Source organism: Pongo pygmaeus, chromosome X, assembly GCF_028885625.2.
Source record: "Pongo pygmaeus isolate AG05252 chromosome X, NHGRI_mPonPyg2-v2.0_pri, whole genome shotgun sequence".
NCBI classification, from domain to species: domain Eukaryota; kingdom Metazoa; phylum Chordata; class Mammalia; order Primates; family Hominidae; genus Pongo; species Pongo pygmaeus.
In genome coordinates, this window is record NC_072396.2 from 44,908,996 (window position 1) to 44,931,781 (window position 22,786).

General features: G+C 40.8%; 1 protein-coding gene across 1 annotated transcript in view; it reads right to left on the reverse strand.

Moving 5' to 3' along the window:
- The window catches only part of EFHC2 (EF-hand domain containing 2), a 202,366-nt gene that overhangs the window by 109,566 nt on the left and 70,014 nt on the right, over positions 1-22,786 (reverse strand). Inside the window, exons 4-5 of the mRNA XM_063660208.1 lie at positions 21,683-21,833; positions 10,084-10,307 (exon numbers count right to left, since the gene is read on the reverse strand). Coding sequence (XP_063516278.1) covers positions 10,084-10,307; positions 21,683-21,833 — 375 coding nt within the window. The remainder of the gene's footprint in view (positions 1-10,083; positions 10,308-21,682; positions 21,834-22,786) is intronic.

Consider the following 22,786-nt stretch of genomic DNA (forward strand, 5'->3'; position numbering starts at 1 on the left):
GCCTGTAATCCCAGCACTTTGGGAGGCCGAGGCGGGTGGATCACGAGGTCAGGAGATTGCGACCATCCTGGCTAACACAGTGAAACCCCGTCTCTAATAAAAATACAAAAAATTAGCCGGGCGTGGTGGCAGGCGCCTGTAGTCCCAGCTACTCGGGAGGCTGAGGCAGGAGAATGGCGTGAACCTGGGAGGTGGAGCTTGCAGTGAGCAGAGATAGCGCCACTGCACTCCAGCCCGGGCGACAGAGTGAGACTCCATCTCAAAAAAAAAAAAAAAAAAAGAATAGAGACAAACAAGTATGAGGAAATTTTTCATATTAAACATTAATACACTAAACTATACTTCTGGCCAGGCGGGGTGGCTCACACCTGTAATCTCAGCACCTTGAGAGAACACAGTGGGTCGATCACTTGAGGCCAGGAGTTTGAGACCAGCCTGGCCGTCTCTACCAAAAATACAAAAAAGTTTAGCCAGGTCCGGTGGCAGGTGCCAGTAATCCCAGCTACTCAGGAGGCTGAGGCAAGAAGATCCCTTGAACCTGGGAGGCAGAGGTTGCAGTGAGCCGAGATTGTGTCACTGCACTCCAGCCTGGGTGACAGAGCAATACTCTGTCAAAAAAAAAAAAAAAAAAAAAAAAAGATTAAAGAAAAAAACTATACTTATTTAATATTTTTTAAAACTGACTTTTCAAAAAGATTTAAAATTCTTATTGAAGAACAGACAAAACTAATCTATGGTGACAGAAATCAGAACAGTAATTGCCTCTGGGTAGGGAATTTGACCAGAAAGGGGGAGAAAGGAACTTTCTGAGGTGGTAAAAATATTCTACATCTCGATTTTTGTGTTGGTTACGCAATTGCACACATTTTACAAACTTGTTGACCTATACACTTAAGATTTATATGTTTGACTCTATGTTAATTATATCTCAACCAAAAACATAATTTGTCTTTTCACTAGGAAATTCATATGTGTACATAATTCTTACTCATTCAAAGATTTTTGTGAAGGTAAAAGGGAAGAAATATATTCACTGTTTTATTTTAGCTCAAAAAGCTTTAGGTATCAAGGATAAGAATGCCCCGGAGAAACAGGAGCACAGCAAATGGAGAAGGTCTTAAGGTCTGCAGAGCCTCTGCCTCGGCCATCCTCTGTCCCAGGAACCACTAGTTCCATAGTCTTCTTGATGCAGCTCTTCCCTCTATTTGCACTTTCGCAGCCCTGTCGTGGAGTTAAACTGCCCCCATTTCATCTGATGTAACCAAATAGGACTGTTATATAAGGAAGTGCACACTGACAAGGGAGATGTTATCCCAAATCAAGTTATACAATCTTTTTGAAAATTCTTGAAATTTCTATCTGTCGAGGGCAGTCTAGGTGCAGTCTTAACCCAAGACAGCGGGGAGACATGATGGCTTCCCAAGACTCTTCAGTATTATCCCTGATATTTAAATGAAATTATGGGACCACTATTTCAATCGATTGAAAAATGTTTCTTTGGCATTATGAGGCCTCTAAGAAAAGCATTATTGATAATATACCATTGGGATTCTTTTCAGTCTAAGTTAAATTGTTTAATTTTAACTTTACAGTTCAAAGAGAGCAAACACTGCAGCAGAAGTAAATGTATGAAAGTCAATATAGAAGCTTCTTATTAAACTCCTAATTTCCCAAAGATTTCTATATTTATTGAAGAATTTTCTCCCTGAGGGAATAAATGCTAAAATGATGTTCCCACTCTGAAAGGAAATTATTTAAAACATTTCTTAGCTGTTCTTGGTATTTATTCTCAATTCCTGGCACAAAAGATCTTTTTCTGGGGGTGGCTGGCAAGATGGCCGAATAGGAACAGCTCTGGTCTGCAGCTCCCAGCGAGATCAATGCAGAAGGAGGGTGATTTCTGCATTTCCAACTGAGGTATCCGGCTCATCTCATTGGGACTGCTTAGACAGTAGGTGCAGCCCACGGAGGGCGAGCTGAAGCAGGGTGGGGCATCGCCTCACCCGGGAAGCGCAAGGGGTCAGGGAACTCCCTCCCCTAGCCAAGGGAAGCCGTGAGGGACCGTGCCGTGAGGAACAGTGTGCTCTGGCCCAGATACTATGCTTTTCCCATGGTCTTTGCAACCCTCAGACCAGGAGATTCCCTTGGGTGTCTACACCACCAGGGCCCTAGGTTTCAAGCACAAAACTGGGCAGCTGTTTGGGCAGATACCAAGCTAGCTGCAGGAGTTTTTTTTTTTTCATACCCCAGTGGCACCTGGAACACCAGTGAGACAGAACTGCTCACTCCCCTGGAAAGGAGGTGGAAGCCAGGGAGCCAAGTGGTCTAGCTCAGTGGACTCCCCCCAGCAAGCTAAGACCAATGGCTTGAAATTCTCGCTGCCAGCACAGCAGTCTGAAGTCGATCTGGGACTCTGGAGCTTGGTGGGGGGAGGGGCGTCCCCCATTACTGAGGCTTGTGTATGCGGTTTTCCCCTCACAGTGTAAACAAAGCCGCCAGGAAGTTGTAACTGGGTGGAGTCCACCACAGCTCAGCAATGATTTTGTAGCCAGACTACCTCTCTAGATTCCTCCTCTCTGGGTAAGGCATCTCTGAAAGAAAGGCAGCAGCCCCAGTCACAGGCTTATAGATAAAACTCCCATCTTCCTGGGACACAGCACATGGGGGAAGGGGTGGCTGTGGGCACAGCTTCAGCAGACTTAAACCTTCCTCCTGCCAGCTCTAAAGAGAGCAGCAGGCCTCCTAGCACAGTGCTCGCGCTCTGCTAAAGGACAAATTGCCTCCTCAGGTGGGTCCCTGACCCCTGTGCCTCCTGCTAGGAGACACCTCCCAGCAGGGGTTGACAGACACCTCTTAAAGGAGACCTCCGGCTGGCATCTGGAGGGTGCCCCTCTGGGACGAAGCTTCCAGAGGAAGAAACAGGCAGCAATCTTTGCTGTTCTGCAGCCTCCACTGGTGATACCCAGGCAAACAAGGTCTGGATTGGACCTCTAGCAAACTCCAGCAGACCTGCAGCAGAGAAGCCTCACTATTGGAAGGAAAACTAACAAACAGAAAGGAATAGCATCAACATCAACAAAAAGGATGTCCAAACGAAAACTCCATCCGAAGGTCACCAATATCAAAGACCAAAGGTAGATAAATCCACAAAGATGAGGAAAAATGAGCACAAAAAGGCTGAAAATTCCAAAAACCAGAACATCTCTTCTCCTCCAAAGGATCACAACTCCTCGCCAGCAAGAGAACAAAACTGGACGGAGAATGAGTTTGATGAATTGACAGAAGTAGGCTTCAGAAGGTGGGTAATAACAAACTCCTCTGAGCTAAAGGAGCATGTTCTAACCCAATGCAAGGAAGCTAAGAACCTTGAAAAAAGGTTAGAGCAATTGCTAACTAGAATAACCAGTTTAGAGAAGAACATAAATGACCTGATGGAGCTGAAAAACACAGCACGAGAACTTTGTGAAGCATACACAAGTATCAATAGCTGAATCGATTAAGCGGAAGAAAGGATATCAGAGATGGAAGATCAACTTAATGAAATAAAGCGTGAAGACAAGATTAGAGAAGAAAGAATGAAAAGGAACAAACAAAGCCCCCAGGAAATACGGGACTATGTGAAAAGACCAAACGTACGTTTGATTGGTGTACCTGAAAGTGATAGGGAGAATGGAACCAAGTTGGAAAACACACTTCAGGATATTATCCAGGAGAACTTCCCCAACCTAGCAAGACAGGCCAACATTCAAATTTAGGAAATACAGAGGACACCACAAAGATACTCCTCAAGAAGAGCAACCCGAAGACACATAATTGTCAGATTCACCAAGGTTGAAATGAAGGAAAAAGTGTCAAGGGTAGCCAGAGAGAAAGGTCGGGTTACCCACAAAGGGAAGGCCATCAGACTAACAGCAGACCTCTCTGCAGAAACCCTACAAGCCACAAGAGAGTGGGGGTCAATATTCAACATCCTTAAAGAAAAGAATTTTCAATCCAGAATTTCATATCCAGCCAAACTAAGCTTCATAAGCAAGGGGGAAATAAAATCCTTTACAGATAAGCAAATGCTGAAAGATTTTGTCACCACCAGGCCTGCCTTACAAGAGCTCCTGAAGGAAGCACTAAATGGGGAAAGGAAAAACCAGTACCAGCCGCTGCAAAAACATACCAAATTGTAAAGACCATTGACACTATGAAGAAACTGCAACAATTAATGGGCAAAATAACCAGCTAGCATCATAATGACAGGATCAAATTCACACATAACAATATTAACCTTAAATGTAAATAGGCTAAATGTCCCAATTAAAAGACATAGACTGGCAAATTGGATAAAAAGTCAAGACACATCGGTGTGCTGTATTCAGGAGACCCATCTCACATGCAAAGACACACATAGGCTCAAAATAAAGGGAGGGAGGAAGATTTACCAAGCAAATGGAAAGCGAAAAAAAGCAGGGGTTTCTATCCTAGTCTCTGATAAAACAGACTTTAAACCAACAAAGATCAAAAAAGACAAAGAAGGGCATTTCATAATGGTAAAGAGATCAATGCAACAAGAAGAGCCCACTATCCTAAATATATATGCACCCAATATAGGAGCACCCAGATTCATAAAGCAAGTCCTTAGAGACCTACAGAGAGATTTAGACTCCCACACAACAATAATGAAAGACTTTAACACCCCACTGTCAATATTAGACAGATCAACGAGACAGAAAATTAACAAGGATATTCAGGACTTGAACTCAGCTCTGGACCAAGCGGACCTAATAGACATCTACAGAACTCTCCACCCCAAATCAACAGAGTATACATTCTTCTCAGCACCACATCACATTTATTCTAAAGTTGACCACATAATGGGAAGTAAAACACTCCTCAGCAAATGCAAAAGAACGGAAATCATAACAAACAGTCTCTCAGACCACAGAGCAATCAACTTAGAACTCAGGATTAAGAAACTCACTCAAAACCGCACAACTGCATGGAAACTGAACAACCTGCTCCTGAATGACTACGGGGTAAATAACAAAATTAAGGCAGAAATAAATAAGTTCTTTGAAACAAATGACAACAAAGACACAACATACCAGAATCTCTGGGACACAACTAAAGCAGTGTTTAGACGCAAATTTATAAGCACTAAATGCCCACAGAAGAAAGTGAGAAAGATCTAAAATCAACACACTAACATCACAATTAAAAGAACTAGAGAAGCAATAGCAAATTCAAAAGCTAGCAGAAGGCAAAAAGTAACTAAGATCAGAGTGGAACTGAAGGAGATAGAGACGTAAAAAACCCTTCAAAACATCAGTGAATCCAGGAGGTGGTTTTTTGAAAATATCAACAAAATAGATAGACTGCTAGCCAGACTAATAAAGAAAAAAAGTGAGAAGAATCAAATGGACACAATAAAAAACGATAAACAGGATATCACCACTGATCCCACAGAAATACAAACTACCATCAGAGAATAGTATAAACACCTCTACGCAGATAAACTAGAACATCTAGAAGAAATAGATAAATTCCTGGACACATACACCCTCCCAAGACTAACCCAGGAAGAAGTCAAATCCCTGAATAGACCAATGACAAGTTCTGAAATTGAGGCAGTAATTAATAGCCTACCAACCAAAAATAGCCCAGGACCAGATGGATTCACAGCCAAATTCTACCAGAGGTACAAAGAGGAGCTGGTACCATTCCTTCTGAAACTATTCCAAACAATAGAAAAAGAGGCACTCCTCCCTAACTCATTTTATGAGGCCAGTATCATTCTGATACCAAAACCTGGCAGAGACACAACAACAACAACAACAACAACAACAACAACAAAAGGAAATTTCAGGCCAATATCCCTGATGAAGATTGATGCGAAAATCCTGAATAAAATACTGGCAAACCGAATCCAGCAGCACATCAAAAAGCTTATCCACCAAGATCAAGTCAGCTGCATCCCTGGGATGCAAGGCTGGTTCAACATATGCAAATCAATAAATGTAATCAATCACATAAACAGAACCAATGACAGAAACCATATGATTATCTCAATAGATGCAGAAAAGGCCCTCAATAAAATTCAACACCCTTCATGCTAAAAACTCTCCATAAACTAGGTATTGATGGAACATATCTCAAAATAATAAGAGCTATTTATGACAAACCTACAGCCAATATCATACTGAATGGGCAAAAGCTGGAAGCATTCCCTTTGAAAACTGGCACGAGACAAGGATGCCCTCTCTCACCACTCCTATTCAACATATTATTGGAAGTTCTGGCCAGGGCAATCAGGCAAGAGAAAGAAATAAAGCGTATTCAAATAGGAAGAGGGGAAGTCAAATTGTCTCTGTTTGCAGATGACATGATTGTATATTTAGAAAACCCCATCGTCTCAGCCCAAAATCTCCTTAAGCTGATAAGCAACTTCAGCAAAGTCTCAGGATACAAAATCAATGTGCAAAAATCACAAGCATTCCTATACCCCAATAACAGACAGAGAGCCAAATCATGAGTGAACTCCCATTCACAATTGCTACAAAGAGAATAAAATACCTAGGAATACAACTTATAAGGGATGTGAAGGATCTCTTCAAGAACTACAAACCACTGCTTAAGGAAATAAGGGAGGACACAAACAAATGGAAAAACATTCTATGCTTATAGATAGAAGAATCCATATCATAAAAATGGCCATACTGCCCAAAGTAATTTATAGATTCAATGCCATCTCCATCAAGCTACCATTGACTTTCTTCACAGAATTAGAAAAAACTACTTTAAATTTCATATGGAACCAAAAAAGAGCTCATATAGCCAAGACAATCCTAAGCAAAAAGAACAAAGCTGGAGGCATCACACTACCTGACTTCAAACTATACTACAAGTTCACAGTAACCAAAACAGCATGGTACTGGTACCAAAACAGAGATATAGACCAATGGAACAGAAGAGAGGCCTCAAAAATAACACCACACATCTACAACCATCTGATCTTTGACAAACCTGACAAAAACAAGCAATGAGGAAAGGATTCCCTATTTAATAAATGGTGTTGGGAAAACTGGCTAGCCATATGCAGAAAACTGAAACTGGACCCCTTCCTTACACCTTATACAAAAATTAATTCAAGATGGATTAAAGACTTAAACATAAGACCTAAAATCATAAAAACTCTAAAGAAAACCTAGGCAATACCATTCAGGACATAGGCATGGGCAACGACCTCATGACTAAAACACCAAAAGCAATGGCAACAAAAGCCAAAATTGACAAATGGGATCTAATTAAACTAACGAGCTTCTGCACAGCAAAAGAAACTATCATCAGAGTGAACAGGCAACCTACAGAACAGAAGAAAATTTTTGCAATCTATCCAACTGACAAAGGGCTAATATCCAGAATCTACAAGGAACTTAAACAAATTTACAAAAAAAAAAAAAAATCAAAAAGTGGACAAAGGATATGAACAGACATTTCTCAAAACAAGACATTTATGCAGCCAAGAAATGTATGAAAAAAAGCTCATCATCACTGGTCATTAGAGAAATGCAAATCAAAACCACAATGAGATACCATCTCACGCCAGTTAGAATGGTGATCACTGGGAGGCTGAGGCAGGTGGATCACGAGGTCAGGAGTTCAATACCAACCTGGCCAAGATGGTGAAACCCTGTCTCTACTAAAAATATTAAAAAAAAAAAAATTAGCCAGGTGTGGTGGCAGGCCCCTGTAATCCCAGCTACTCAGGAGGCTGAGGCAGAGAATTGCTTGAACCTGGGAGGCGGAGTTTGCAGTGAGCCAAGATCACGCCCGCTGCACTACAGCCTGGTCAACACAGTGAGACTCCATTTCAAAAAAAAAAAAAGAATGGCAATCATTAAAAAGTCAGGAAACAACAGATGCTGGAGAGGATGTGGAGAAATAGGAATGCTTTTACAATGTTGGTGGGAATGTAAATTAGTTCAACCATTGTGGAAGACAATGTGGCAATTCCTTAAGGATCTAGAACCAGAAATACCATTTGACCCAGCAATCCCATTACTGGGTATATACCCAAAGGATTATAAATCATCCTACTATAAAGACACATGCACACGTATGTTTATTGCAGCACTATTCACAACAGCAAAGACTTGGAACCAACGCAAATGCTCATCAATGATAGACTGGATAAAGAAAATGTGGCACATATACATTATGGGATACTATGCAGTCATTAAAAAGGATGAGTTCATGTCCTTTGCAGGGACATGGATGAAGTTGGAAACCAGCATTCTCAGCAAACTAACACAGGAACAGAAAACAAAACACTGCATGTTCTCACTCATAAATGGGAGTTGAACAATGAGAACACATGGACACAGGGAGGGGAACATCACACACCAGGGCCTGTCAGGGGGTGGGGTGTTAGGGGAGGGACAGCATTAGGAGAAATACCTAAAGTAGATGATGGGTTGATGGGTGCAGAAAACCACCATGGCACGTATATACCTATGCAACAAAACCCGCAAATTCTGCACATGTATCCCAGAACTTAAAGTATAATTTTAAATATATATATATATTTTTCTTCATAAACCTATGAAATCCCACAGTGCTCTGTGCATTTTCATATAATCCATCATTATTCACAATCACTATCACATAACAACAACTGTTAGTGAATGAGTGCAGCCATATGCAAAGGGTGGCAATTCATTTGGATCCATTTCCTTCAAGTTCTCTCTGCTGGTTCTAAATTCTTTCTATTTATCTAGACTCTTTCATCCAGGGCATTTGGAAAAAATAAAAATGAATCCAAACCAAAAAAAATCCCTTTGTACATCAATATACAGGCATTTCACCTTAGATATTCCAGGATCAACAATATATATATTTCTCCAGAGGGCTGTATGCCTACAACAACATTAAAGAATAATTCTGCTGGGGCTGGGAGGCAGGAATAGATGAATGATCCTACAAGTGGCTTTTAAAAAGAGATCAAAACAGAATCAAAAGAGAATTTCGTTCTAAATTTTGTTACCTCTCTGCAAGGAAATGAATTATAAGTTTTAAAACAATAAAAATCAGACAAAACTCATCTATGGGGATAGAAATGAGAACAGCAGTTGTCTGTGGTGGGGAGCGGGATTGATTCAAAAAACACATGAGGGGAATTTCTGGGGGAAGAGAAATGCTCTACATCTCAATCTGGGGGTAGGTTATAGGGGTACATGTATTTGTTAAGACTCATCCAACTGTACACTTAATTTCTGTGTATTTTACTGTGTGTAATCACACTTCAATAGAAAAGGAAAAAGGAAACAAGTGACAATGATGGAAATCAGGGTAAGAGTCAAGACATCTGCGATCCAGTCCCAGCAAGGAGATTAGCTGGGTGTTGTCACCTTCCACCCCTTTGAGTGTTCAAATTCTTCTGGAAAACAAAATTTGGACCCAGGGACTGTTTAAAAAATAGGAAGACAAAAATAATACTAAAAATATTGAGTCTTTACTCCCTTACACTAGCTGGGGTCAGACCTTGTACATAAACATCCTTTCCTAAAGGGGGTATACCAGAATCATGGCCCTCCTTATTCTTCCAGAGCATCTTGGCATCCAGTGCCACCCTAAGAGGACCTGGAATTTCCTAGGAGGAAGAAAAAATGTGTACCCAAGGCTTGGTTCACTAAATCACTAGTATAGAAGCAAAGATCTTTCTAGCCAGAGTTAGGCAACTAAAATGTAAAAACACAAGCCAAGGAAATGTGGATACAACTCATATACCATCAGTGACCACAAAGTCAATTGTGGGTGCCTAGAAACTGTCTCACCTGTGCAGTTCACTGAAGACTCCTACTGCCTGAAAGAGAGAGTCTCTACAGAGAGAATTGGGGTGAGGCAGTGAGGAAGTCATTCTTGTTCTGTGGCTAACACTCAGCCTTCCCTCTAGCCCAAAGAAGAACAAAACAACTGGAATAACTATGGCTCTAAAAGCTCTTTCACATCTGCATCAGGAGTACAAACATCCTTTACTGACTTTCCAAAGGGATTTTTATTTTGAAGACAAGAACTCAACGAACGTCAATTCCTTACCTCTCTCCGAATCTTCATGTAAGGATCTTCTGGACATTGTACTGGGGGATTCACTTTGACCCCTATTTTCCTCAAAAAGTTTCTTGTGAATGCATCACAGTCATAAATCTTGAATGTCCGGCCATAGAAGACAACCTCTGTGCCGACATTAAAATGATACACAGTATAAAACTGATCCTCATCAGGAGGCGGAAGAGTAATCCGATGACGCCGGATAGAAGTCCCTATGGCATGAAAGAAAATACAACTGTTTTATCAAGTGGCTAACAAGTAAGAAGATACAGCACATTCACTAACAACCCTGAATACTTTCCCGCAACAGAAAACTGGGCAAAGGACTTGTTCTAGGAAGTAGCATTAGCACATTCCAACTCTGAGGGAGTCAGAAGGAGCTGAGACTTCTGAGGTTCAGAGCTCTGTGGCCAGCCTTGCATGTGGTTAGAGTTGCCTAAGTGGTGGTTGGGAAGTATTTTAATAAACCATAAAGACTGGGGTGAGGATGGGAGATGAAGGACAGGGGACATAAGCAGAATGACGAAAAATACCAGACGCTGCCATCATGTCTTTTCCTAGAACAAGCCTGCTCACATTCAGCCACCAGCAAGCACTCAATGTGAGCACACTCAACAGGCATTAAGGCACCAATGCAGAGTACTCACTAAAATGTGTACTCATGGCTCAAAAAAAAAAAAAAAAAAAAAAAAGCTAGTAAGCTTTGGAATGATAGGTGCCAACACTGACTTAGAAGTTTCAATAAGGATGAATGACTTTTGGCTGCTGTGAAGTTTCATGGAATCTTCTTTCCTCTATCAACCTATTTTTCCTCCTCCTTCCTCTACAGCCTCTGTCCACCTCCACCCAAGCACTACCTCAAGTAAGGGTTATCAGAGGCTTCATAGTTCTAGACAGTGCTCTGGGCCAAAAGCTCTAGATCTCATCCCATCTTCTACTTCCAACCCTGATGCCCATTCATTTCTCCTCTTGAGAATATGTTCCCAGGGTCCCCACGTATATCCAAAAGAGTGGTCAGCCACTGGAGGTAAAAGGGTTCCTTGCCTACATGAGTGTACCAACTATACCACACCATACCAGCCAAGTTACCCAAATATTGCTGCAATCTGTTGTTAAGGACTGTTTAGGGGCCAGGCACGGTGGCTCACGCCTGTAATCCCACCACTTTTGGAGGCCGAGGCAGGCAGACTGCTTGAGCCCAAGAGTTCGAGACCAGCCTGGGCAACATGGCAAAATCCTGTCTCTACAAAAGAAAAAAAAAATTAATTAAAAAAAAATTAGCTGGGTATGGTGGTGCCCACATGTGGTCCCAGCTACTCGGGAGGCTGAAAGGTGGGAGGATTGCTTGAGTCCAGGAGGTTGAGGCTAAAGTGAGCCATGATCACACCACTGTACTCTAGCTTGGGCAACAGAGCGAGGCCCTGTCTCAAAAAAAAAAAAAAAAAAAGAAAAGAAAAGAAAAAGAAAAAAAAAGAATTGTTTAGGGTTTGAGATTTTATCCTACTTGCAAGATGACAAGTTAGCCTTCCATAGTTTCATGGATGCTGGTAGAAGACAGGAGGTGCCTTGGTCAGAGACAAAAGGCAGTTTATTAACCAACAGCAGTAAGAATAGCCTGAATATCAGCATTTCTTTTTCCAGTTTCCTAAGCCCCAGTTCCCACAGGATGACATAGTAAGGGCCAGGTAACATTTGTACATGCAGTGGGTTACATTACAGGAGAGTAACCCTTAGCTTAGGGAACCCAAATCTTCTATAATTAGCAATAAGCATCCCTGCTCTTTATCTCCAAGGGAGCTACTATCTTTATTAGACTTTATTCTGGAAGGAGACACTAAGCCTCTATCTTCCAAGGCTATAAGCAAACCTATACTTTGCTCCAGAGGGAGAGACTATTTTTGTCTTCCACAGCTACTTGCTATATAAACATCCTTGAAGAGACAGTCCAGAACAAAGAGAAGTCAGTGCCTCTGCTTGCAAGAGATACAGAAATGCATGATACCCATGGAGAATTGTCTCTCAATATCTGTAACTGACTTAGGCCTGAGAATCTACTCCAAGAACAAAGAGAAAAGGAAAGCAGAACAAACTGCGGATCTAATGATTCAATAAAAATTGGCTTGTGGGAACTCTGCATGGAGGTATTTTAATATAAAGATGTCAGCCTATCTTCTTTGTATTTTATACAGCACTGAAAATGATGCCTTTTCTCAAAGTCTAGAGACACTTAGAAATTAGTCATTGCTTATTCATTAAGGAATATTTAATGAATATCTTTATGTGCCAGGAACTGTGTTGGGCTCTCTTCCATTATTCTACTTATCATCTTTTCACTCTGTTGAGGGGAAATTACCTAAAATCATTTTCAGCTTCTTTTCTTTGCAGCAATTTTTAATTACTTGGCGCATTAAATTAAAATAATAAAACTATAAAATTAGAACTGGCCTAGAATATTTTTAAATGTACTACATAAAAGATGATATAATTTTACTGCAAAAAAATTATACTTCAATTAGCCTTTAATTCATAGCACTGAAAACAGTATGCAAATTATTTAATCATTCAAGATTAGACATTTAGAACAAATTGCATACTTAAACATGTATAAAAGGATGGGCATTTCAGGTATTTTCAGGAACCATTATATACTACTTTAAAAATACTTATATTGTGACAGTTTTTAAAATATATAAGAATTATTCAACAGTCAGGAGCTTCTTCAAAAATTCCATCTATCTTGCATTTTTACTTCATTATAGAAATTCAAATAAGCAAGTTAGTGATGATTTTTGCTCCATAAGACTTTGAATAGGAGTCCTACATTTTTCTAGGTGGGAAAAACTGGCCCACCCACTGGGCTTTTAAATAATACTAATCACAATCATCAGCATAGCCCTAGGATAAACTTTCACTTACATTTTCTCATTTAATCCTCAATAATTCTATAAGGCAGATAATACATGAAATATGAACATTCAGTTTAAGGATGAGAAAACCAAAGCTCAGAGAGGTTAAATGCCATGCCCAAGGTCATGCCCTAACAAATGGCAGTAAAAGATCTTGAAGTTGGGCTTTCAGACTCTAACTAAATACCATTACTTTCCATAGTTTGCACTGAGCTGTATCTCACTGTACTGCAGCTACATATTACTTGAGGAGGAAGAGCCATAGGCATAACAGGATGGAAATGGAGAAAAGAACTACCAGCCACCATGAAAAGAAAAGAGAGATGAAGCTGCTCTTTCAAAAGAACAGCCTCTCTCCTCTAAGGGGAAATTTCCAGAGATGCCCACCCACTGCTATGGCAATGCACCCTGCAGGGCCTGCCCCACCAGCTGACTTGCCTCTCCCAGGAGCCTGCAGATCTCAAGCCCCCCAACTCTTCCTTCTCTTAGCCTCTACACTTCTCTCACTAGATGCTTCTCAGAAAAGGCCAGGGAAGTTCTTCTTGGTGACAAAAAAGAATCCTGAACACCCATGAGTTAGAAAGAAAAGGCAGGTCTAACACTAACAGTTAAGTTTTGATAACCAAAAATCTAACGTCACAATTCCATACGAATCAGAAAACCAAGGTGGGCCATTTGAAATGTACAGTTGCACATGAGAGCTTTCAATAACATATTCATAGGATTTCTCGACTGTGTCCTTTGAGAATTAAAATTTCTAATTATCAGAATTTGTATGTTTTTAGTCTTCCACGATAAATGGCAGAAACTCCATCAGCAGGAATTTGTTTTGGGATATCAAAGAAATGGGCAGGATACCATGTCCTTGGCCCACATTGAAGAGCAGGTGAAATCATCAAGGTAGATAAATAAAGATATTGTTACGAAACAGAAAAACAACTAAAGCACCATATTTGCCCTTTAAATTTTCAGGTGTTTATCTTAACTGCCCAATAAAGACTACTGGGACACATGTCCAGCTTTTCCTCATCTTCATGTTTTACATTTCTCTTCCTTAGTAAAAGCCCTGCTATCTGGCTATACTCTTCAAGCTTTAACTTTCTAACATTTCCCGGTGGTTTAGATCAAAGTGACCATATATCCATTTATGTTTCATGTGCTTCCATGTTATTCAGTTGGGACTTGCCTTAGATCTTTGCTCATACCACTAAATTTACTTTTCTGGAATTCACCTTCCAGAATTAAGACTCCAAACTCTCACCTCTATTTTATTTTTTATTTATTTATTTATTTTTGAGACAGGGTCTCACATCGTTGCCTAGGCTACAGTGCAGTGGCATGATCATGGATCAATGCAGCCTCAACCTCCCAGGCTCAAGCGATCCTCCCTACCTCAACCTCCCGTGTAGCTGAGATTACGGGCATGCGCCACCATGCCTGGCTAACTTTTTATTTTTTGTAGAGACAGTCTTGCTTTGTTGCCCAGGCTGGTCTTGAACTCCTGGCCTCAAGCAATCCTTTTGCCTCAGCCTCACAAAGTGCTGGGATTACAGGCGTGAGCCACTGCACCTGGGTCACCTCTATTTTAATTTAAGTATGTTAATTTCATTTTAGTGATGCTGCAGGCCTAGAGTACATCCAAGTCTAAAGGCAGATATTTCTTAGGTAAATGAAGATATAACTGCAATTGCCACTTGTCATCACATCTATAAGTTTGTGCCCTAAAAATACTAAGAGGCTCAACCACAATCACACATAACAGAGTGTCTTTTCTTCCTCTTGTGCTTACTATATTCCTCTACTAAAATGACTTGTATACTTTTACTTTTATTTTTCTAAAATGTCACCTTTAGAGTTTTGGTTTCACAAGAATAATTATTTTTATATACATAACCTGGCACTCACCTTGCAGCAAAAGAATAAGTTAAAAATTCCACATTTCTGCTCACAATAAGAAACAGTAGCCCTATGCATCTCCCCCTTAGCCATTGAATAAGCACCAAAATAACAGATGCTTTAATGTCCTCTTGCATGACCACCTTCTTGCCCTGTTTTCCCTATTCAATCTACGATCTGCTCCCAAATACTACCCAATTTATTGTCCTACCACTTTATCTCATGTTGCTCCTTCTGACTATTCTGCCTTTCTCTTCCATCTTTATCTAGAGAAACTTTTGAGGTACCATTCAAATGCCAGCTTCTCTAGTGGATATTGGCTTTTCCTCCTCTAATCCCTCAAGTACCTGGTTCCCTCCCCAGTGTCCACCCTCTAGGGTGACCAGATTTAGCAAATTAAAATATAGGCTGCTCAGTTAAATTTGAATTCCAGATAAACAACGAAGAATTTTTTTTTAATTTTTTTAATTTTTTTTCACCCAGGCTGGAGTGCAGTGGTGTGATCTCGGCTCACCGCAACCTCCGTCTCCCAGGTTCAAGCAATTCTCCTGTCTTAGCCTCCTGAGTAGCTAGGATTATAGGCATGTGCCACCACACCCAGCTAATTTTTATATTTTTAGTCGAGACGAGGTTTTGCTATGTTGGTCAGGCTGGTCTCAAACTCCCGGCCTCAAGTTATCAGCCCGCCTCTGCCTCCCAAAGTGCTGGGATTACAGGTGTAAGCCACCATGCCCAGCCAAATTCTTTAGCATAACTATGTCCTATGCAATATTTGGGACATAATTATACTAAAAACTTCATTGCTTACCTGAAATTCAAATATAACTGAGTATTTTATACTTCATCTGGCAACCTTCCCACCACCCCTCCACCACTTTATGGGATATAATACCTACATATAGTACATGCCCAATAAGAGTGAATGGCATATGAATGACTGAATTCTATTTTCTGTGATTACATTTGCCTGATCAAGTAGATTATCTTAGAGTATTAAAAAATATATATATAAGAAATACTACCTTATTAAGGGGCCAAAACAAGTCATTAGTGGAAATCAGTGTTCTCAACTAAGATGCACTAAGAATCACAGGGAAGCCAGTTCTTGACCCCATGTCTACAGAAGAAAAAATTCTGGGGTGGGCTAGGAGATTCTGAGGATCACTTTCAACTGAGAACAACTGGTATAGACCATACCAGAAAATCACGGCACATTTCTAATCATTATCCTTTCTTTAGCACAGATTAGTCTGGACTTGGTGTATTTAACTGACAATTATTCTGTTAGACAATTCGAGGTAAAACTACTGGATTAACCTCTGACATTCCTGGCTTGATATAATGTTGTTTTAACTACATTCCAGCAGAAAAGCAACACATTCTATAAATATAACACATCTAACCGAAAAGAGAGTGATGTCCTGGCAAGAAATGAAAGCAAGCCTTGAAGTGCAACACTGGCTTTCTTGACTCATAACACACACAAATCTCCTTGCCAACAAGAACTTGTGAATATTAAAAATATGTTGTTCTGATTAGAAGCTGCAAGAATGCCTATTTTGGTACCATGCTAATGGATGCCTCTTTTGTTTCTGGCTGATTCCAAACTCCCCCCCACCCTAAAAAATTACATGATAATAGAGGCAACCAAAAGGGAGCAGGGGAGGGTTATAATTCCTCCAGTTGCACTAATTTCAGAATGGTCACACAAGAAACAAGTGCATCTGTCCTCCAAGTTCATCTAGAAAATATCAAAATCCTATGGAAGTGACAGGAACGCCATCACTGCACAGCACCTAATCTTGACCATTTGCCTCTTCCCAGGGCCCAGATGCATGGAAAGCAAGCCCAGGCCACTCAAGTCACAACTGAAAGAAACACTACCTACCCTGTCCCACTGACATCTGAACCGCTGGCTCATTAAGTGTGTTTTCTTTTTTCCAATCACTTAATTTAGAAAAGCTTGAAGAAGGCATTTAAATGATTTTTCAAACTATCTGCAGTCCAAATAGACCTTCCTTAACAAGAATTATCATATTAAATATTTCAAGAGAGACTGGTTTCTCTCTAAACGAAGCTTGGTGACAGAGTGGTTATTCGTGTTTGCTTTCTACAGGATTTGCTACAGCCTTCCAAATTTCTCTACTCTGCTGACAAATTCAATGTCATTACGCAGCGTGATTACTGTGTATTCTATACACAACTCTTGAGCTGTGTCTTCACACAGGGAAATGTCCTGACCACAGTGAGCCAATCAAAAATTTGGAAAATTTCCAGAGACTTTAAAATTGTCTTTTACTCAGGTCTTTTTTTTCTGAGACTTTATGATAGCATTCCTCCCTCCTTACACAAGAATGATTTTCAAGTACATCATTATGACTATCTTCAGCTTGCCTTTGGAATCTGCCTATGTGAGATTTGAAATCAAGAGTCTGAAAGAATTGAAAAGTCTTAATAAAAGCCTTTCCAAGATTCTAAAAGAAGCTACATTTCATATTTCTTCTTGGATAGTTTAATAAAACTAAGATGAACTGGACAGGGGCCAGTGAGCTATAGGATTATGAGCTTTCACTTTAAAGGTAATAATGAAAACAATAATGCAAGTCACTAATCCAGGCCTGGGGTGTCCTGTGACCTCCAGTCTATCATTTGTGCAAGTTTGGTGTCATGGTGGGAAAGTAATCAGAAAATAAGCAGAGCTTAGTGAGGGAATATCAGAACAAAATGTTTCGGGGAAAACCTGTAAGAAATTTTTTCTTTTTGCTACAGCAATACTATTACACAATCAAATACACATAAGTAAAATAGATGTCCACAGAAATTATAAATTGTAAATTCTTTGTTCTTAAATAATCTTCAACCATTTTCTAATGCATTCTCGCCAATCTTTAAAAACTACCTTATATGTTTTAAATGACCCTAAAGAATCTAAAACCTCTTGTCCCTTTGTAAAATAAAATGTCATACTTTTAACCTTAAAATTTGTGAAAACCTGTTTTTAAAATGTTATGGTATTTCCATATTTCCTGAAAGATTTACCATTAGGCCAAATTCACCAAATAAAATGGTCAGGGAGTGGGCAGTGTATCAGTTGGAACACAAAGAACAATGAGGACAGTTCATATTACCTCCTCATACTAATCTTCCTCTTTTCCTACCACTAGTAAAACCAAGCAGAGACACTAAATTGAATTCCCTTTATCTTTCCATCACCTCACCAGTGGCTCTCCTCTAACATGGTAGAATAGCCTGGTCATGATCTGGGCACCTCTGATTCCCAATCTCCATTTCTAGTCTTGACTTTTTTCCTGAAAACACATCCTAAGTTTCTACCTGCCTGGAAGGACATCACCACACAGATGTCTAACACCCCTTCAAAGGCCTCATGCCCTGAAACACACCCCAGATTCAAACCCCAATCCTGTTTCTTGCTCTGCGCTCCTGGGCTTTATAAAGGTATCATGACTCAACCACAGAGACCTCTGAGGCCGATATAGTTTGGATATTTGTCCCCTCCAAATCTCATGCTGAAATGTGATCCCCAGTGTTGGAGATGGGGCCTGCCGGGAGGTGTTTGGGTCATGGGGGTGGATCCCGCATGAATGTCTTTGTGTTGTCCTCGCAGTAATGAGTGAGTTCTTTCTGTTGGTTACCATAAAATCTGATTGTTAACAAGAGTCTGGCATCCCCTCCTTTCTCTCTTGCTCCCCGTCTTGCCATGTGACACGCCTGCTCTCCTTTCACCTTCCACCATGAGTAAAAGCTTCCTGAGGCCTCACCAGATGCAGAAGCTGGTGCCATGCTTCTTGTACAGTCTGCAGAACTGTGAGCCACATAATCCTCTTTTCTTTATAAATTACCCAGCCCCAGGTATTCCTTTAGAGCAATGCAAAACAGACAGAGCAAATTACCTCCCTAAGCCTGTTTCCTTTTCTGTAAAAGCTGACAGTGACAATAACTACTTTAGATGGTCATCAGGAGATTAAATGAGATAATGATAAGGTAGGCACTTTTTCATTAGATATTCCCCCTCCTCACTCTCTGTATTTAATCACTGGCCAATGCATATCAACTCTGCCAACCAAATGTCTCTCAAATCCTTCCCCAATTTTCTATTCCTACCATCATTGTCCTGGTTTGGACACTCAGCATTTCTAGCCTGAACAATTGCAAAACTCTTGGACTGGTGGCCTTGCTCCCTTTCCTTTCCAATCTGGTGGCCTATTATTACTCCATGAGATAGGGCTATGATGGGACTCAGTCCTTTTGTCCATTTTCCCAAAACATAGCACAGTGCCTGACACAGAATAGGCATCCAACAAACACTTCTTGGCAATGCTGGCTGGCTCCAAATTCATTATTCCAACCACCAGACACAATGAAGCCATGCTCTAAGAAAAACCTCAATCTCATGAGCATCGAAGGAAGTCCTTTGCACGCTTAATGAGGTTGCATGACAACCTTATTCTCAGAGCCCATGGCCTTCAAATCCCTGCTTCTCCCCCTTGAACTCATTGTGGTATATCAATACAGAGCCCTCAGGCCTAGATTAGTGATTAGTAAGCAAAATTTGTTCAGCATAGGCAGAAATCATGAGATGTGTTAAATAACAATAGGTATGTAGACTAAGTAGAGCATGGGCATGTTAAACATAGAAAGAAAGGGATGGAAAAACCAAAAGATAGCTGATTTTCAGTAGGTCGTAAATATACATGAGGCACCTGGACTCTAAATATTCATGATATGCTAAATATGTAAGGACACTAAATATTCATGAGCACCCAATATTTATGAGGCCTCAATTTGGCCACTCATTCATCGGTGACACCCATTCTGGCCCCATGTGACCTCTGCCCAAGAAACACAAACAAAACCCAAGACTATCCAGCAGGCTTATTGACAAGCTACAGCCATGGCCAGGCACACTTCTCCCTGCATCTCTCCAACAGAGCAAGTGTGTGCCCTCAGCCCGAGGCCCCTTCTGTCTGTGGTTCTCCTTGCTTGAACCTCAATTCTGGTCTCCAAACCATACTAGTAGCAGGGAAGGTTAGCGAAACAGAGACAGAACCATTGCTGACCCCAGGATTCAGGCAGTATGGTCCTTCTGCCTACTTGTACCCTGTCCCAAGTGTGTGAACCTACCCTATCTCTTTCTCTCTTGCTTCTCATCGTGTGTTTTAAATTACTTTAATGTAACATGTGATTCATGCATTTTAATGTGATCCATGAGCCTTCTGTTTTGTGGCCTCTGGGAGAGCCTGAATGTACAATTCTCAAAGGCCACCACTGTATCCAGGTAACATCCCACACAACACTCTCCCTGCCGCATAGAGAACAGACTGTAGGAGGAGCAAGAATGGAAACAGGGAGACCACGTTAGGCAGTTATTCCATTCCTCTAGTCAACAGATGAGGGTAGCTTAGGTGAGGATGGTAGTGAAGGGGATGGAAAGACACGGACATATTCAGGATATGTTTTTCTAGGAGAATGAAGAACAGGGATGGTAGTTATGAGCAAGCAGGGAAAGTAAAAGGAGTAGATATTGTAGTTAGAGAAGGCAATTTCAGAGACTGAGATACTGGAGGTGGCAATACTCTAAAAGGCAAAGAAACAACAACACACCCAAGAATCAGCTCCTCAAGGAACTGAGTACCCTGAAAGGTCATTTACACCAGCGACCAAACAAACACTCAAATCCTCTCATACTTCTAGCAGGCTGTCAGTGAAAAACCACCCCTGACCTGTCCCCAGGGCCATCTATCTACACGAGGGAACAAACAAATCTGTGACTTTCCTCCGCCCCTACACCAGAGCCCTAACCCCAACCCTACCCAGGTCCATTCCCTACAACTTCTAGCAGCTCTCTGCCAGAAAGTTCTTCCTCTTACTGACCTGAACTCTGACCCCTAGGTCCCATCCATGAAGATACAGAGAATAAGGTCACCCCTTCTCCACATGACAGCCCTTTAGATTCCTGAGGACATTTATCAAGCACACTTGAGTCTCCCCATTACAGACAAATATCCCTTTTCACTATTCTGTCTTGCACATGACAAATGTTCAGTTCTTTCACCGTCATAGTTGCTGTCCCCTGAAGTCATCCAGAACTCAGCAGCATCCCAAGAGAAGGACCCACAGCACAAACAGAAGAAATCAGTCATCTCCATTGATCTCTGCCATACTTAATGCAACCTAGGATTAGCTTCTCTGGTGGCCACATCACAGAGTTAACTCTTATCTGTGGCTGAGAGGAGTATGGACAAAGATGACTGGCATACACGGGGTGAAGGAACAATGACTCTCTGGTGAGGTACCATCGAAGTCTGTAGTTAACAGGTTTGAGGATGAGGAGGGGGTGGTTGAAACAAATGACAGTAAATTCAAGAAAGAAGAGAATGCCAATCTGGAAGCTGCAGTAGAGAACAGCTTTCTCTTCTCCCCTAATGGTGTTGTGAAGGAAGTGATCTGCTCACGGCAAGGCGACCAAAGGGTTTGAGGAAGAAGTCAAAGGCACAGGAGAGTTTACTCATAACAGAGCAGCACCTGAAAGGATACAAGTATGCCACGGAGGAGTGAGAGACCCAGCCAATGTTGACATGCGGAGGGTAGAAAGCTGGTAAGTCACAATCAATAACTACACGCTAATGGCATGTTTATATTCACCACTGCCAGCAGGTTAGACAGCCTAAACAGTAGCATGCAGTCTTTTGAAAAGCTAAAGGCAGGCAGTATATAAAGGCAGGAGTCAGAAGTGAAGGAACCATAACTCTGCTTTAAATAGATACCTTGAAGCAATCCACTATTTTTCACCTCTGGTTCATTTACTTGAATTGTGTCATCTTCAGGGTAGAAGTAGATTTTATAGTATCTTATTCTGTAGTTGGTTTGGCTTTTATCAAATACTTCCTCTTCCAAATAGGCATCAAAAGATAATACCTGTTGGAATCATAATTAGAAACTAAGAAATGAAAAGAAAATTCAGCAAACTTAAAATCAACAAAGCAGCTGCCTGTATACTTTTTGTTAATATAAAGAAAAAAGTAGAGAGAATTTTTCCAAGAAGACATTCTACACATCAGCTATGCGAATGGATATACAATCTAAGATACAATACATAAAGATTATTTAATACTTTTATCACCATCTGGTTAAAACAAGGAAATGATATTCAAGTTAATACATCCATTGTTCAGCTCTACCATAAACTGAACTAGAGTCTGCCTTTGGGATTTCACAGTGGGATTCTAAATGTATACGTTATAGAGACAAAATATTCTTTCTCACAAGATGAATAAGTTTTGTCATTTTTTTCCCATTAACAATAACACAAAGCTGCCTTGGTTCTGGCATAAAATTATCCTGACTGTTAGTCCTGATGATTGCTTGCCTTCAGGCAATTCAAGCAGGCATATCTGAAATTCATCCAATGCCCTGGAGACCCCACCTTACACTTTGGGAACCTCAAGGAGCCTAGCCCAATGCTAGACTCAGACTCATCTTGTATGGGGGCGGTAGGGAATAAGGAAGGGAAAGACAGGTGGATTCTAAAGCAGTTATGGTAAAATTCAGAGATAGTCAAAAATATCTTTGAAAATTCCTTAACTACTTTAGAAAACTGTGCCTCTCAGTAAGTAAAACACAGCCCATTTTTCTCCCATATTGAAGCAGATGACTGCCTGCTTCTTCAGTTGAAGACCAGTTAAAATCATTTCTTTATGCTTAGGTGCCATGTTGTATGAATAATATATATCTTTAGCCATTGGAAACATTCTTAATATGGCATCCTGCTCACACACTGAGCACGACAAGGTAATTGAGGACAACTGTGGGAAAAGTAGATTCAGGCTACCATTTCAAGCTTGACCTGCGACTCAAGCTCTGTGAGAGCT